The sequence below is a fragment of the Heteronotia binoei genome, chromosome 4 (assembly GCF_032191835.1).
Source record: "Heteronotia binoei isolate CCM8104 ecotype False Entrance Well chromosome 4, APGP_CSIRO_Hbin_v1, whole genome shotgun sequence".
Taxonomy (NCBI): Eukaryota; Metazoa; Chordata; class Lepidosauria; order Squamata; family Gekkonidae; genus Heteronotia; species Heteronotia binoei.
In genome coordinates, this window is record NC_083226.1 from 105911370 (window position 1) to 105928407 (window position 17038).

At 42.5% G+C, this 17038-nt stretch overlaps 1 protein-coding gene across 1 annotated transcript in view; it reads right to left on the reverse strand.

Annotated features, from left to right (window-relative positions):
- Positions 1-17038, reverse strand: part of FER (FER tyrosine kinase) — a 295373-nt gene that overhangs the window by 12169 nt on the left and 266166 nt on the right. The window contains exon 18 of the mRNA XM_060235624.1: positions 5501-5655. Coding sequence (XP_060091607.1) covers positions 5501-5655 — 155 coding nt within the window. The remainder of the gene's footprint in view (positions 1-5500; positions 5656-17038) is intronic.

Here is a 17038-nt window from a genome sequence, read left to right on the forward strand (position 1 = left end):
ATAACTCCAGAAAGTTTATGTAGTAGCACAGAAGATCCTGAGGCCATCTGCCCCCCACACACAGGCCGTTTACGTGAGCTCCCCAGCCCCATAAGGATGCATCTGTTGTTATGGCCAAGGTTGGGGTTTGCCTGTGGAATGGAGCCCCCTGAAGAAGGTTCTCCTTCTCTTGCCACCAAGACAGGGTCAACAGTACTGTTTGTGGAACAGTCAGCCTGCGTGACGGAGAGTCCGTTTGACAGTTGAAGATCCGTAGAAACCACAGCTGCAGTATACGCATGTGGAATCTGGCAAATCGTAGGACTGCTGTGGTCGCTGCCATTAAGCCCAGGAGGCGTTGGACCTGGAACGCAGTGACTGTAGAGCGTGTTAGAAATACCTGTATCAAGGATACAATGTCTTCTGTGCTGGAAGGAATGCTCTGCAGGCTTGTGAGTCCAGGATGGCCCCTATGAATTGCACCTTTTGGGAGGGCTGCAGTGCAGATTTCTTTAAGTTGACCTGTAGGCCTAAGTTTCATAGGAGGGCTAGGGTGATGTTTATTTGTTGCAAAAGTAGAGGCCTGGAACTCACCACTAGCAGCCAGTCGTCTATATAGGGAAATATGGTAATCCCTTGTAGCCGTAGATGAGCTGCCACTACCACCATAGTCTTTGTAAAAACTCTCGGTGCCGTAGAGAGGCCAAAGGGTAAAGCCTTGTACTGGTAGTGGGTGTTTCCTATGGAGAACCTGAGGAACTTCCTGTGAGCCTGATGTATTGTTATGTGGAAGTAGGCGTCCTGCAAGTCTAAGGTGGCCATCGAATCCCCTTGGTTGAGTAGGGGCAGGATGTTTGGCAGGGAGATCATTCTGAATTTTTGGTGTGGGATGAAGCGATTCAGACCTCGAAGGTCCATGATGGGTCGAAGGCCTCCGTCCCTCTTGGGGATGGTAAAGTATCAGGCCCACTTGGTTGGCTGGGACTAATTCGATTGCATTCTTCTGGAGGAGAGATTGGACCTCCTCCTGTAGAGTGGGGGATGCTGTGGTATGAATGACGGTAGGAACTGTAGGGTTTTCCTGGAATTCGATTTGATAACCCAGCCGGATTATCGATAGGACCCATTTGTCCGTAGTAATTGTGGACCATGCCTGGAAATAGGGAAAAAGTCTGGTATGGTCCTGGTCCCAGGGGGGAGGGGAGAAACAGGGGAAAAGGTAGTCAAAGACCCTGTTTGGATGGCCTGCTCCCTTTTTGTCTGGATGTTTGAGCCGAAGTCGGTGAGTATTGGCCCACTTGGTTGGCTGGGACTAATTCGATTGCATTCTTCTGGAGGAGAGATTGGACCTCCTCCTGTAGAGTGGGGGATGCTGTGGTATGAATGACGGTAGGAACTGTAGGGTTTTCCTGGAATTCGATTTGATAACCCAGCCGGATTATCGATAGGACCCATTTGTCCGTAGTAATTGTGGACCATGCCTGGAAATAGGGAAAAAGTCTGGTATGGTCCTGGTCCCAGGGGGGAGGGGAGAAACAGGGGAAAAGGCAGTCAAAGACCCTGTTTGGATGGCCTGTTCCCTTTTTGTCTGGATGTTTGAGCCGAAGTCGGCGAGTACTTTGACTTCAGGTTGTATGAAGGTTTTGCATAGGTTGTAGAACCTTTTGGTCTCCATTGTTGTTCTGTGGGTTGTTTGGGGAACGGTTTCTTGTTCCACGGCTTACCCCAGGTGCGTTTGCTTTGGGATCTGGATGAGATGGGAACTCCCAGATTTCGAGATGTCCTAATGCTTTTATCCATCTCTTGCAATACAGAATCTGTATTTGAGCTGAATAAGCCGTTTCCGTCAAAGGGAAGATCCTCGACATAGGATTGAGTATCTGGCTGGAGCGCTGTCGATCTCAACCAAGAGTGGCGCCTCAGGGTGATTGCTGAGGTAAGTGTTTTCGCAGCGATGTCGCCTGCGTGCTTTGCCGAATTGATTTGTTGCTTAGCTAGTGCTATGCCTTCCCTCTGGATCTTTTTCATTGCATGTTTGGTTTGCTCGGAGAGGTCTGGTAAACTCGACAGTTGTTCCCATAAAGCATACTGATATCACCCCATGCATACACCATAATTTGCGACCTTTACTCCGAGTGAGCCAGCAGTGTAAAATCTTCTGCCTAAATTGTCAAGCTTCTTCTCCTCTTTGTCTGGGGGAGAAGCGTGCGTCTTGCTCGCTTTTGAGGACGAAGCTACCACAATTGAGTTTGGTTTTGGGTGGTTAAATAAAAACTCTGCTGTGGTTTCCTGGACGCGATACATGTGGACCAGTCTGCGGGAGCTTATCGGGGTCGATGCCGGTTTGTCCCAAGAAGATTTTGCAGTATGGAGCATAACCGTCGTCAGAGGTAGGGCGACAGCCGTCGAGGTGTCCAGTTGGACGACGTCGAACATGTTGTCGGTCACCACAGGCTTTGGCTGGACTGTCGGCAGCGATAGGGTCTGGGCCATCCATTTGACGAGGTCCCCATACGATTTCAGGTCCTCAGATGGGAATATAGGCTGATCTTCACCCACCTTATTTGATGGAGATGGTTCATCTGGGGAGGAGATGCCCTGTTCTTCCTGGAGCGAGCCCTCCTCTGATCCAGGGGAACCTTCCCTCGACTCTGTGTGCTCAGAGGAGTGCTTAGGAGTCTCTGGGGCCTTCGGTGACTCTGGAGTCTTCCCTTGGGAGCGTGGGGAGACCTTCTGTCTCTTGGGAGATGTAAAGACCGGCGGCTTCGACATCGACGCCGAGGGTGTGTGCCTTGGGGTCCAGTATGATGTACGGGACCTACCGGAGGCTTCTGATTGCTGGTCCCAGTCTAGTTGCCTTGGGGGGAACCACGGAAACATCGAGGGCATCGGGCAGGACCCGTATAAGTATTGCCACTGTCTCTGGTCCCAGGACATCGGTGGCAGTGGTTTCTGAAGAGGGGAACGATCTCTATGGAGGGATCTCTCCTCTGATTCTCAAGATCGGTATCGACGCCGAGGGCTGTTATCGTGGCCTCTATGAGGGCTTTCCGAATAGTCGCGCCCGAGGCTTCACGCCGAGGTGTGGTGGAGCGTCCTCTGTTCGGACTGTGGGATCACTGATGCCTAGGGTTAACCGATGGGTCTCGACACGGAGTTCGGGACTGAGCGGTATCTTCCACAGTATGTATCTCGGGCGGACTATCTTCTGTTCCTGATCGTTGGGTCAGGTCTAAATCGCGATCAGAGTCCGAAGAGATGGCGATTTGTGTGGACATCGAAGCCAACACCGGAGGGCTTAGTCGTCGGCGTGGTGAAGCGAAGAGCTTCAGAGGAGGTACCTTTGCTGCCGATTCCGATGGTGACGTCGGGAGCGAAGTCGTGGTCGACCTGTGTTTGTTGGACTTCTTCTTTTTCTTCGCTTCCGACTGAGGTCCCTTCTCCTCCCTTAGCCGTTTTGCAGGAGTGGAGGAGCCCGACTTAGCTGCCGAGCCCGTTTTTGTGGGGCGATCGGCGTCGGAAAGGTTTTTGTCGGTATCGACCAACTCCGATGTCGACGGCTTGTGCATTGCCGCTGACGTCTTTTTAGGCGATAGCGCCTTTTCCATTAGCGCTGCTGCCAAGCGACCTGCTCTGTTCTTTTTGGTCTGGCGGGAAAACTTCGTGCAGTGTGCACACGCGTCAGGAATGTGAGTTTCTCCTAGACAGAAGAGGCAAAGAGCGTGCCCGTCAGGAGGGGCGATTTTGCTCCCGCAGTTTGCACACCTTTTGAAAAATCCCCACCGCTTTTCCATGCGGGGAGATGGAAACTGTGTGTGGGGGGGGAAGGCGGGAAAGGAAGAACTGAGGGGAATTTCCCCAAAAAAGGTCCGCTTTCCTCGTCCCAAGTATTGGAAAATACGTATCTAATATTTAAAGTCCTATTAAGTCCTAATAAAGTCCTGTCAGCAATAAAACAACTTCCAAGAAAGGATTTCTACCGACCGTGGCGAAAGATCGACTGATCCGAGCGGCGGTCAGAAGAGAACTGGCGGGATGTCCGCTCTGGTCCCTGTGGGCATGCGCGGTGGGGCTTCTGAGCACGCGCACTGGGCCTGGGGCGTGGAAATCCGCAGCTTTCAAGAATACTGATCGAGATCGGCGCGGGCGCCTATATCCCATCAGTGTGATGCAGAGACCATGAAGAAGATCATTACAGATGCACTGGGCAACAACATTCTGTGTAATCTTTTAACAGTTTACCGTATCAGCACAGAAAATCTTGGCTTTAATTGAAGTACCACTGATTATGTGAGCCTGGATAAAGAGTTGCATCAGCTACAACAATCTGTGAAAGAACTGCTTGATCAGAACTCATGGCAAACATTAACATCAGGAAATATCATGGAATAAAACTGGGTTCTGCAATTTACCATGGTTATACAACAGTGCCATTGAGAAATTCTTCAACACTCTGGATACACTTACAGCTAGTTTTATGGAAGAATACAGTAAAATGTAATGGCATCCTCAAAACTAACAATGTTTCTTGAACTAAGCTCTGACTTAAGTTATGCTAAAAAAATTTGCTAGACTTTTAAGGTACAACTGGACTTCTGTCTGATTTTTGTTTATTAAAACATTTATAAGTTACCTTTCCTTATGTTTCAATAGCTTTTACTGCAACAGATTAACACAGCTATCTATCTAGAATTAACATTATCTATCTAGAATTAACATGTAAAATCTGTCTCTGAGAAAAACTTAAATTCTACCTAAAGATTAATGGAGAGCAACTAAGTTGTATGACGCTGTCACTATTTATTTATTTTATCATATTTATATCCTTGCCCTCCCCTATGCATATGAGGAACCTAAAATAGCCCATTAGCATGTATCCAATCACAACTCATGATGGAACAGCATTTCCATCTGCAAAAGTGGGGGTGATGATTTCCATTAATTCCCCTTCCCCACTGCAGACCCCCACTTTGCCCCTCTATATTTTTCCTGCTGACCCACAGGAACAAGATTTCAGATGGCTGAATGAGCTGCAGCAGGAAGGGGATGCTGGAAAGTCCCCCTTCTGAAAACCACATGGTAATGTTTGGGAATCTCCAGTCAGCTCTTTCATTCAAAATACTGGTTACCTCATTTGCAAAACAGAAACATACAAGCAATTTCGCAATTGCTTCCCAACTAATTATAATTATCTTCTCAATTCTACTAAGAAATGTAATAAACTGCTCTATTTTTGTAACTAAGCCATAGTTATAGGCCATTTCCCATACTGATAAACAGTGCACCTGTATTCATTTTCAAAGACAACAGCAGGAGGCACATTACTGCCAAGAAATAACTCTAAAAGGCATAGGAAAAAATTTATCAGCTATTTTCATTTCTTATCAGATTTTATGAATTGCATTCTAAGTGGTTATAACCGCTTAGCAGTTTACAGAGTAAAAGTCTAGAAAAAGACACTGCAGAAGTTCTGGAGACCATTGCATTCAATTTACTTTTATTATCAATAGCATATCCTTACCATAGTTCAAAGCCTCTGGAGCTGTCCATTTGATGGGAATCTGTTTTAAGCCTGAAGAAGAATAGACTCCATCATCTTCTTGACGAGACATTCCAAAGTCACTGATTTTCAGTATGTTATTTTCGCCTACTAGGCAGTTCCTGGCAGCAAGGTCCCTATGGAGAAAAAAAGCACATCCATTATACAAAACCAGAGGCTACAACATAATTGTACATTTTTATATTCAAATCTGTCTTAATGAGGTTGGACATGAATATCATTCACCATTCTCTCTCTCCCCCTCTCTCTCTCACACACACCTATAGCAATAAGCCACACAGTGTAGACAATGTGAGCACCTTAAAAAACACCGCTATTTAGGGACTTCCGGGGGAGGAAAATGCCGAGCTGAGCTGTCTCTCATAATGGGAGCAGGCTGGAACTTCTGTTCGGGGTAGTGGAAGGCAAATTAATGCCTACTGCCTACTTTTCTCAGTCAGAGAATAGTCCAAGACATGCCCAGAAAACTTAATGAGATTTACCTTGGCTAAAAGGGAGCCCCGCGGGGGACTTCTTTGAGGCTTTGAGGGGTCTCAGGGGAAGTTGCATAGTCATCGTCTGCAGAAGCGCCCAGAGTCATTTATTTGACATAAGCTTCTCAGGATCCTAACCTTCTTGGACATTGCTAAACATCCAAAGCTTTGAAAGACCAGTGGAAACTTGGATAATTGGAAGAAAAGGTACAGAAGATTATTTTTTCATTCCGGAGCTATTTATAGCTTAAAGGGACAAAGTTAAAAGGTGGGAAAAGAAAATATAGAGAGCTTGGAAGAAGAGGGAAGGAAGAGGTGAAATATGGATTTTATAAATATAAAGGACAGTGTTAAAAACTGCTAAAAAGTGGGAAGGAACTTATTGTTTTGTCTACTTGTGGTTTTGGAAGTAAAAGCAACATCGTCATACTGGAACAGACCTGCAGCACATCTGAGCAAGACAGGAAATAGTATCGTGAGATCTCCTTTTGTCTTTGTGGTAACAAGAACAGGAAGTAGTGGAAAGAAAACCTACTCTAGGAATATATACCATTGAGAAACATCGGCGGTCATTGCTGGGAGGCTAAATTAAAAACATTGTTATAAAAAGAATTCGGGACAGTATAAATTGTTGGAATCAACTGAAAAGAGGGTAAGAAGATAAGAACTATTGGTCATATTATTTGTGCGGTCCTCGGAAATTTTTAAAAGGGAAAAGAAATTGCAAGAAGTAATAAAAAGTTGTGGCTGCCATTTTGGAAAATTTAAAAACTTTAAAAATAAATATCTGGACTTTGGGAGCTCGGAGGACGGCGAAATTGGGCTTGCCGTAAATCTGATAGTCAAAATGAAAATTGGTGAGATCTAAAATTTTGTTGTTTTTTGAAGGGTTTAAAAGTTTTAAAAATTTGGTCTAGGAAGCTCTGAGGAAGGTGAAACTAAGCTGATTATAAAAAGCAAGCCCTAATCTTTTGAACCTGACAGTTAAATCCGAAATCTGTGAAGTTAAAATTTTTGGTCTTTTTAAATGTCTGAAGCCAAGCAGCCCCGAACAAGGGCTCTTTCACTGGAGAAGATGCAGGAACAATTGGACACGATGAAGCCAGAATGATGAGAGGGGTGAGGAAGATGATAGATGAATTGAATGAAGAAATTATTGCAGAGATTAAAAAGGATATGGAAGATCTCAGAAAGGAAACTGGGAAAACATCTAAGTAAATGCAGGAAGTAGAAGGAAAAATGAAAGTATATGATTCCACCTTGTTGAAAATTCAAGAAGAAGTGACAATCCATGACTGAAAATTGATGGAAACTCAGATACGTCTCAGAGGAGTACCTGAAGTGGAGGATGGTGACTTGAAAGGATATATAATAAAAATAATTGCAGAATTTTTAGAGGAAGATCCTGAAGAGACTAAAAATATGTATGATTATATGTACAGAGTGAACTCACTTTTTGCCAAGAAAAATAATCTACCAAGGAAATGGGAAGGATCATGAATAAAAAATTTGAAAAGGCACTGATAGTGGGAGGCAGTAAAGTGAGAATCATGAAGGAGTTGCCAAGGCAAGTGATAAACGATAGGAGAACATATAAAAAGCTGACAGAAAAATTGAGGGACAATGGCACGAGGTTCAGATGGATTATACCTGAAGGTTTGAGCTTTGAACTCCAGGGGAAAAGAGTCACACTTACAAATGCTCAGGAGTTGCGTAGATTTTTTGAAGAAAATAAAGAATTTGCACCATGATGGATTACAAATTATTGTCTTAGAATGTTAATGGACTAAATTCACCACAAAAAAGAAGCTCAACATTTCATTGGATTAAGAAACAAAACTGTAATATAATATGTTTGCAAGAAGTACATATTAAACAAAAGGATTATACATTTTTATGGAACAAACAATTGGGAGTAGAATTTTTTTCACTAACTGAACAGAACAAAAGAGAAGTGGTTTTATATATCAAACAAGAAATGGAGCCAAAATTAGTGTTTAAAGATAAAGATGGAAGATTTGTAGCAGTGGAGACAATATTAAATGGAAAAAGACGTTGTTATTGGGATTGTATGCGCCTAATGGTGCAAAGGATGCTTTTTTTCAAAGACATTATATAAAAATTTGATGAACTGACCTATGATTAAGTATTGTTAATGGGAGACTTTAATGGAACAGTTAAGAACTCACTGGATAGATCTGGAGGAAAAAAAATGATGGGAAAGAAGGGAAATCGCCAAAGTCTTTCTTTGAATTGGCTAAACAAGAAAATTTAGAAGATATATGGAGGAAATTTAATCCTGAAGTGCGGGACTATACCTTTTTTTCAGCAAGACACAAAACTTTTTCTAGAATTGACATGCTGTGGGGAACTAAAGACTTAAGTCTTAAAACAAAGAAGATAGAGATTTTACCTAAAATTGGGGCTGATCATAACCCAATAATGTGGATTACAAAATTGTCCAAGAAATTGAGAAGATGGAGACTGAATGAAGATTTGTTACAGAATAAAGAAACAGTGACATATCTAGAAAAAGAAACTAAACTTTTTTCCAAGTGAATGATAAATAAGATATTGATTTTCAGATGGTCTGGGATGCTTATAAAGCAGTTATGAGAGGATTGTTGATTACTTTGAATAATAAAGATAAGAGAAGAAAAGAAAAACAGTTGTTGGACAATCAAAATGAAATAAAGAAGAAGGAAGGGGAGCTGAGAAAAAGACCAGGGAAAAAGAAAATTTTAAAGAAAATTACAATACTACAAACTCAACTGAGACATTTGTTGAATAAAGAAGTGGAATGGAGTTTGAAAAGACTTCAGCAAAAATCATTTGAGGGAGCAAATAAACCGGGAAAGTATTTGGCTTGGCAATTGAAGAAAAAGAGAGAAAATAGAATTATTAGCAGAATTGTGGTAGATGGAAGGGAAGTGGTTACCCAAGAGGGAATAAAAAGAGAATTTTTCAAGTACTATGCCAAACTGTTTAAAGGTGTTAAAATAAAGAAAGAGAAGATGGATGAATATCTACAAAAGTTAAAAATAGAACACCTAACTGAAAATATGAGAAAATTTTTGAATGATCCAGTTGAAAAGATAGAAATTGAAGCAGCAATCAACGCAATGAAAAATGGAAAAGCTCCTGGGCCAGATGGATATACAGCTAAATATTTTAAAACTCTTAAGGATGAATTAATACCAAAATTGCAGAAGTTGATGAACATAATAAGAATAAAAGGGAAAGTACCAAATACATGGAAAGAAGCTGTCATTTCGTTGATACCTAAAGAAGATAGAGATGCCACGAATGTAAATATTACAGACCAATTTCGTTATTAAATAATGACTATAAAATATTTACAAGAATCTTGGCAGAACGGCTTAAACAACATCTGATAAATTTTATAAAGGAAGATCAAGCAGGGTTTCTTCCCAAAAGACAAATAAGAGACAATATTAGGATTGTTGTAAATATTGTAGAATATTATGAAAGACATCCAGAAAAAGAAGTAGCATTATTCTTTGCAGATGCAGAGAAAGCATTTGACAATTTAAGCTGGGACTTTATGTTTGCGGTAATGGAAAAAATGGAGCTGGGAGAAAGCTTTATAAGAATGATAAAAGCAATATACGCCGAACAAAGGGCAAGGTTGTATGTTAATGAAGATCTTACAGGAGAAATGAAAATTAGCAAAGGTACTAGACAAGGTTGTCCGCTATCACCATTGTTGTTTATAATGACTCTTGAAATTTTATTTATGCAGATTCAAGAAGAAAAAGATATACAAGGTTTACGAATAAAAGGATGTACTTACAAATACAGAGCGTTTGCTGATGATATAATGTTTATAAATGAAAATCCCATATAAGTTACACCTTTGGTTACACCTTTGTATGGTGAGTTGGCGGGACTCTCTATAAATAGAGAAAAATCTAAAATTCTGTGTAAAAATATGCAGATGAATAGACAACAAGAATTACAGAAACTAACGGGTTGTGAAGTCACCTCTAAGGTAAAGTATCTAGGGGTGGAGATAACAATGAAAAATATTGATCTGTTTAAAAATAATTATGAGAAGTTATGGCATAAAATGGATGAAGATATGCTAAAATGGAATAAGCTTAATTTGTCATTGCTGGGCAGAATAGCTGCAATTAAAATGAATATTCTACCAAAGATAATGTATTTGTTTCAAACTATTCCTATTGTGAAGGATGCTAAACAATTTGATAAATGGCGTAGGAAGATTTCAGAATTTGTGTGGGCTAGGAAGAAGCCAAGGATTAAAATGAAAATTTTGTCAGATGCAAAAGAGAGAGGCGGATTTCAACTACCAGATTTAAAATTATATCATGAAGCAGTTTGCTTAGTGTGGATGAAAGAATGAATAACGCTGTTAAACAAAAAACTTCTAGTGTTGGAAGGTCACGGAAATAAATTTGGCTGGCACACATATTTGTATTATGGAAAAAAGAGGATGGGATAGTGCCAGCTGAAGTAATAAAGATAACGGCTGAGATAGGTGAAGAAAGGTGGTTGTCATATAATCAATTGTTAAAAATACAAAGTGGAAAAATAGAACTGAAAACTGCTGAAGAATTGAGTCACAAATATGATTGGTTTCAAATGCAACAAATAAAGAGTTTGGTAGAGAATGACATTAAAACTGAAGGAATAAGGAAAGAGCAAACAGAAATGGAAAAAGTTCTGCTTGGAGACAACGATAAACTAATTTCAAAAGTATACAAATTACTTTTACAATGGTCTACAGAAGATGAAGTAGTGAAATCTCAAATGATTAAATGGGCAATTAATGTAAATAAAGAAATAAAGATGGAATCTTGGAAGTATTTGTGGAAGAACTCTATGAAACTCGCAACATGTCAAAGTATTGAAGAAAATTGTTTTAAGATGATGTATAGATGGTATATAACTCCTAAAAAATTGGCAGAGATGAACAATAAGATGCCAGACAGATGTTGGAAATGTAAAAAGCTTGAAGGTTCTTTCTACCATATGTGGTGGACTTGTGAAAGAGCTAAAATGTTTTGGCAGATGATTCAGCAAGAGATTTCTAAGATCTTGGGATATGAGTTTAACAAAGTTGCAGAGACTTTTCTGTTGGGACTACAAATGGAAACATTTCCAAAAGAAGATAGAACTTTAATCTGGTACTTGCTTTCAGCTGCTAGGACATTGTATGCGCAGTTGTGGAAGCAAGAAAAAATACCAGAGAAATGGGATTGGATTATAAAAGTTATGACATGGAGTGAAATGGACAAATTAACAAGAATATTAAGAGACTATGATTTGGAAGTTTTTAAGATGGAGTGAATGAAGTTCAGAAGATACGTAGAAAAAGAGTGGAAAATAAAAGGACATTGATAATGATTAAGTTTTAAAAGAAGAATATAACTTTTGGGTTTTTTAATAGTTAAGGGTACCTTTAATATTTGTTTTTTTTTTAAGTAAATAAAACTGGCGGGGGTCAAGTAACGGGGGGAGGGGTGGGAGAAAAGTAAGATATGGGGTAAATTTTTCTTTTTAAATTGTAAAATATTGATATAGATTTGCTACCATATGTTACCAATTGTTTATACCCCCAAAACACTGCTATTTAAGTAACATTACCAATTTAGCTCCTATTATCCCTTTACCCAGTATCAAATTGAGCTTCAAGATTTGTTAATATAAGGAGTTTTTCATTTCTCCTCCATTCTCAGTCTTTTAAAGGACTTGAATGTTCTGCTGATAAACCAATGGATTTTATATTCACAGTAAAGGTTATAACTGTACTCACTGTCTTCTCTCCCAAAAGATCAAAGGTATCCTAAGTCCCAAGGACATCTATGTTTGCATGTCTCTCCAACACACAGGTATACGTCAAACAGGTGAGCAATACGGGTTCTTGGCTGCAGCTATGTAGGCCACCTCATGATGATGCCTGGCTCTGTCCTCTGAGCTATTCTCTGGGATAAAAGATGGCCTTCTGACAGCCCCCAGGGAAAGGTCCCCATTATAACCCTGGGCTTGTGTTTGCATCTGAAATGCAATGAGGAAGAATTCTTGGGAGGAAGGAATGCTGATGAGAGATGGTCTACTTCCTGCTCTACTTCCCCAGATGTTGCTACATCCCTGGAATGCAGCAAGAAACTAGGGTTGGGGGGTTTCCCTTTCCAGCATTTTGATCCCTACTCTGAAAAGTCCTTATCAGGTCCCTGAAGCAGCTGGGAAACTGCATTCTGATCCCCACCCCTATCCAGGAAGCCTCTTGCTGAGTAGTAAGAGGCTTTATGGGTCTGTCAGAATGCATGTTTTAGACCTTAGCTCCCACAGGAGCAGACTAATGGCCTCACACTATGCCCTGAAATTACTTTTCTTCTCTCCCGTCTCTCTAAAAAAAAATAAAGATCTAGCCCGATAGAGCGTTCCTGGGACTTTGAGGACTTCTAGTTTTAGCTGGTTTTAATTAAAAAAAAAAAAGGATTTTGATTTTGGACAATGTAAATCCATTCCTGAAAGGGAGGGCAGCATGGTATAGCCCCATTTCACCAGATCTCAGAAGCTAAGCAGAGTCAGTACTTGGGAGACTGCCAAGGAAGCCTCTGCAGAGGAAGTCAATAGCAAATCACCCTTGCTTCCCACTTCCCTTGAAAGTCCCTAGCTGAAGTTGCCACAAGTCAGCATACATTCATGAATAAAACTTTTGGTAGGATACAGATATGAAGAATATAAGTTGTATACCCTCAAAAAAGGCAACCCAGTAAAATGTCTCCTTGGTTCAGCAGAAAACTGTAAGGAGCACATGCATGCCAGGATGGGGAAACCAGTGATTCAACACAATGATCACAGTAATGACGCCAAATCCAGGCTGCAATCTGCATTCTGTTATCCTTAGGTAAACTGTTCTGAAATCCATATGAGTAAGAAAATATGGCCCTGGAAATGGACACTGACTTCCTGTCAAAAGAGGGGGGGGGGGTAGAATGAGTCTGCGTAATTTACAGCCCAACTCTCCACACATTGGCTGAGCGCCTCAGCACCAGGGTAAAGCTGGGCACATTTCTCACTGTGCTGGATAAGGCTGGGCTGAGCCCGTCCTTTGCCACACCAAACCTTGTTAGATGGAGCAACTCAGACCAGGATGGATGCATCCATTGCCAGGTGAGGTACAGGGCCCATTTTCCACCATTCCAGGTCTTACATGTCTCACATGGCAAGGAGGCCCTTGTTCCTGGAGTTGGTGGCAACAGATAGAAACTGTCCCACACTTGGGGCTAGGGAGGTCTCAGCAAGAGCAGCCATTGACCCACCAGGATTTTTGCTGCTGGTCTCCATTGCACATTAGTCCTTGCAACCAATGTATATGCAATTTAATGGCAGGATATATTACTACTGCTGTACAGCATTTGTGTTTTATCTTGCTCCAGCAGTTCAGAATACCACTCATCTACCCTTCCCAATCCTTATCAACTATTTTATTAGGTTACTCAGATTACTCAATTACTCAGATTAGGTTACTCCGAAGGTTGAGTAGGGGGTTTCACCCTTAATAACTATTTTTGTTTTACATATTACTTGAATTGCAAAGGCTGGAAAAGAACTGTCACATGCTTTTGGTGTTTTTTTAAATAGCAGCATTTTTCTTTCATTTTTTTTAAAAAAAACTATGACCTTTTCTCTGAATCAGACCCAGACACTTATAAACAAATTACTATAGCCTCTCAAGGTGATCCTAGTTCCTGGTAGTAAGGTCTGTTTGATCTTTTGCTCTGGACTGTTATGCCAGAATTAAAAGCCCGAAACTTTGAAATATTTAAAAGTACCCTCCATTCTAATTTCCCCCCTCTCTCTTATTTGGGAGAAGCAATAAGATCACCGTTTTGAAATCCAGAAAGATATTTCAGGATAGGGTTGCCAAGTCTAACTCAACAAATATCTGGGGACTTTGGGGGTGGAGCCAGAAGACTTTTGTGATGTCATTTCCTGTGATGTCACTTCCAGGTCAAAGTTTAAGCGATGTCAATTCCACTAATTCAGTGATGTCACTGCCAGCATACTGCAGTAAAACCCCACCTCTTCCTTTGAAATCACTTTCTAGGCCCATGATGGCGAACCTATGACACGCGTGTCACTGGTGACACGCGAGGCAATTTGGCTGACACACCGGAAACCAAGGAGCGTGGCGAGCCGCGAGTCCTTCGGAGGCTGCTGAGCCCGTCTCGGAGGAGCAGCAGCTGCTAAGGTGAAGGCGAGAAGAGGCGGCAGCAGCGCAGCGGGCCGCCACCGCCTCTTTCCCCGGCTCCAGGCTGGGGGTGGGAGGGAAGGTTGGCCGACGCTGCCAGCGCCTTGCCTTGACCTGGGGGTGGGAGGAGACAGCCTCCTGGCGCAACCCGTCCCCCACCCAAAGCAGAGGCAGCCAAACGCGCCTCCTCCTCCTCGCAACAGGGCCGAGCTTTGCAACCCCCTTTTCCCGCCCTCCCCGGGGCCTGAGAAAATAGGTGGGTACAGCAAGAAAGAAAAAAAGAGCATTGCAAAAAAAGAGGCAGGGGGAGAAAGAAGTGCCCTCCTCGGCGGGTCGCGCCTTTGCAATGCCGGGGCTTTGCAAATGCAGGAGCAAGGCAGGCGTGTTTTTTTCCGTTTGTTTGCACGGAGCGGCTGGGGGGGGCAGAGATGGCATTGCAGCAGTGTGTGTGGGGTGCAATGCCCGAGGGGGCGTCGCTCTTGGGCCTGTTGTGGGGCTGCCCCCCCTCCTCCTCCTCCATCCGGTCCTGGTTTGTTTTTTTTTGCAACCAACATGATCTTTCTCACTTTGCTCTCTCGCTCTTTCTCATGGCCGCCTGCCGGAGGCGGGGTTTCAGATTTAAAGGACAAGCTGCCCTTTTCAGCTTGGAAGAGGAGGAAGGGGGTGGGCGATGGGGGCTGTGTGTGGGTTGCAAAAGAGCAAGGGGAGGGGAGCATTGGGTCGCCCCCCTTGGCTTCCCTTGGCAAGCGCTGGAGGAGAAAAGGCGGGAAGAAAAAAAGATACACCCTTTCCTGCAGGGTTACCAATCCCCAGTGGGGGCAGGGGATCCCCCTCTCCCCAAAATACCCCCCCCCAAGTTTCAAAACGATTGGACCAGGGGGTCATATGAACATATGAAGCTGCCTTATACTGAATCAGACCCTTGGTCCATCAAAGTCAGTATTGTCTTCTCAGACTGGCAGTGGCTCTCCAGGGTCTCAAGCTGAGGTTTTTCACACCTATTTGCCTGGACCCTTTTTTGGAGATGCCAGGGATTGAACCTGGGGATCCAATTCTATGAGCCCCAAAAGATGGTGCCCCTATCCTTCATTATTTCCTATGGAAGAAAGGCATTTTAAAAGGTGTGCTGTCCCTTTAAATGTGATGGCCAGAACTCCCTTGGAGTTCAATTATGCTTGTCACACCCTTGTTCCTGGCTCCACCCCAATGTCTCCTGGCTCCACCCCCAAAGTCTCCTGGCTCTGCCCCCAAAGCCCCCAGATATTTCTTGAATTGGACTTGGCAACCCTAGTCTGACCTAGGCCGCAGACCGCGCACTGGATCCTTTGTTGATATTTCTTGAAGTGACACGGTGAAGTGACACGCGACCCGAGGAAGACTACACTTTTTCCCGATTTTCGACACACCAAGCTGAAAAGGTTAGCCATCACTGTTCTAGGCACTCCCCTAAACCTTCCTTTTCCTCTGAAGTAACTTCTTTCCACCCCCAAACTTCAAACATACTGTTGTATATAACTTCCTACCTTCACCTTTTTCCCATTTTACATTACCTCTAGGCCAGGGGTGGCCAAAATTGCTTAATGTTAAGAATCACACAGAATAAACATCAAATGTTTGAGAGCCATAAGACATGAACATCAGCTGTTTGAAACAGGCAGGCAGGCAAATAGATGGGGGCAGGGCTTGAATTCAGTAGGAGCTCCTGAACCTCCAGCCAGAATCTGCATGCAGTGGGTAGTTCTCTTCCCTGCACACAGATTCCGGGGCACATACAAATGAGATATGCTGTTGAGTTCCTGCACCTTTTTCCTACAAAATGACCCCTGGAGGGAGAGGTGGAAAGAAAGCAACTTTAATTTTAAATGCATTCTCCAAGCTGCCAACTTGCTTGGTTTGGAAAAATGATTTAAAGAGAGAAATGCCTTCTCCAAGCTGGCCAGTGGGGCAGCAGTGGGGGCTTCGGGAGTCACACAATATGTGTGAAAGAGTCACATGTGGCTCCTGAGCCTCAGTTTGGCCATCCTTGCTCTAGGCTTTTAGGCCTCCTGCCAGTGCAAATAACAACAACTTTGCATAAAGCACCAAGGATGTTGCAGAACCTTACTGATGGGGAGAGTTACAGACCAAATAGCAAAACATATATTTACTTGTACCAAAATAAATAACCTAACCAAAGCACTCTGGGTTTGTTTGTTTTTAAAGAAGGTCAAATTTCAGCAAAAAACAAAGGCCAAAATAAGAGAGTTTGACTTAAAGCAGCAATATGGAACTCCAGCAGATACATTCTACTCAGCACACACACCAAGCATAATTCATAGCTTCAAAACAGACCAAAAAAACACCTCACCACCACAAAAATGCACTGTTAATTTGAAAATTATACTGCCATCAAATTGTGCTTTAACAATAAGAAATAATGCCAACAGAATACTTTCAGCATATACTCCACAACTAATTTAAGAAGATATATACAACACACAGGTAGAGGCTATCCCAACAAATAACATTAGTATTATTATCAGGTTCATTTATAGCCCACCTTCCTCACCGAGACTCAGAGCAGAATACAAACAATGAAAAACAATTCAATCAGACAGCAAGAGCCTTTAATAAACAATGTATTAGGACTACAATTACAAAAGTGGAGAACAATGCAAATGAATTACTTGGTAAAATATCCAAACACAGTATAGAGCAGGAGTGGCTAAACTGTGGCTCAGGAGCCACATGTGGCTTTCACGCATATTGTGTGGCTCTCGAAGCTCATAACATCCTGTCAGC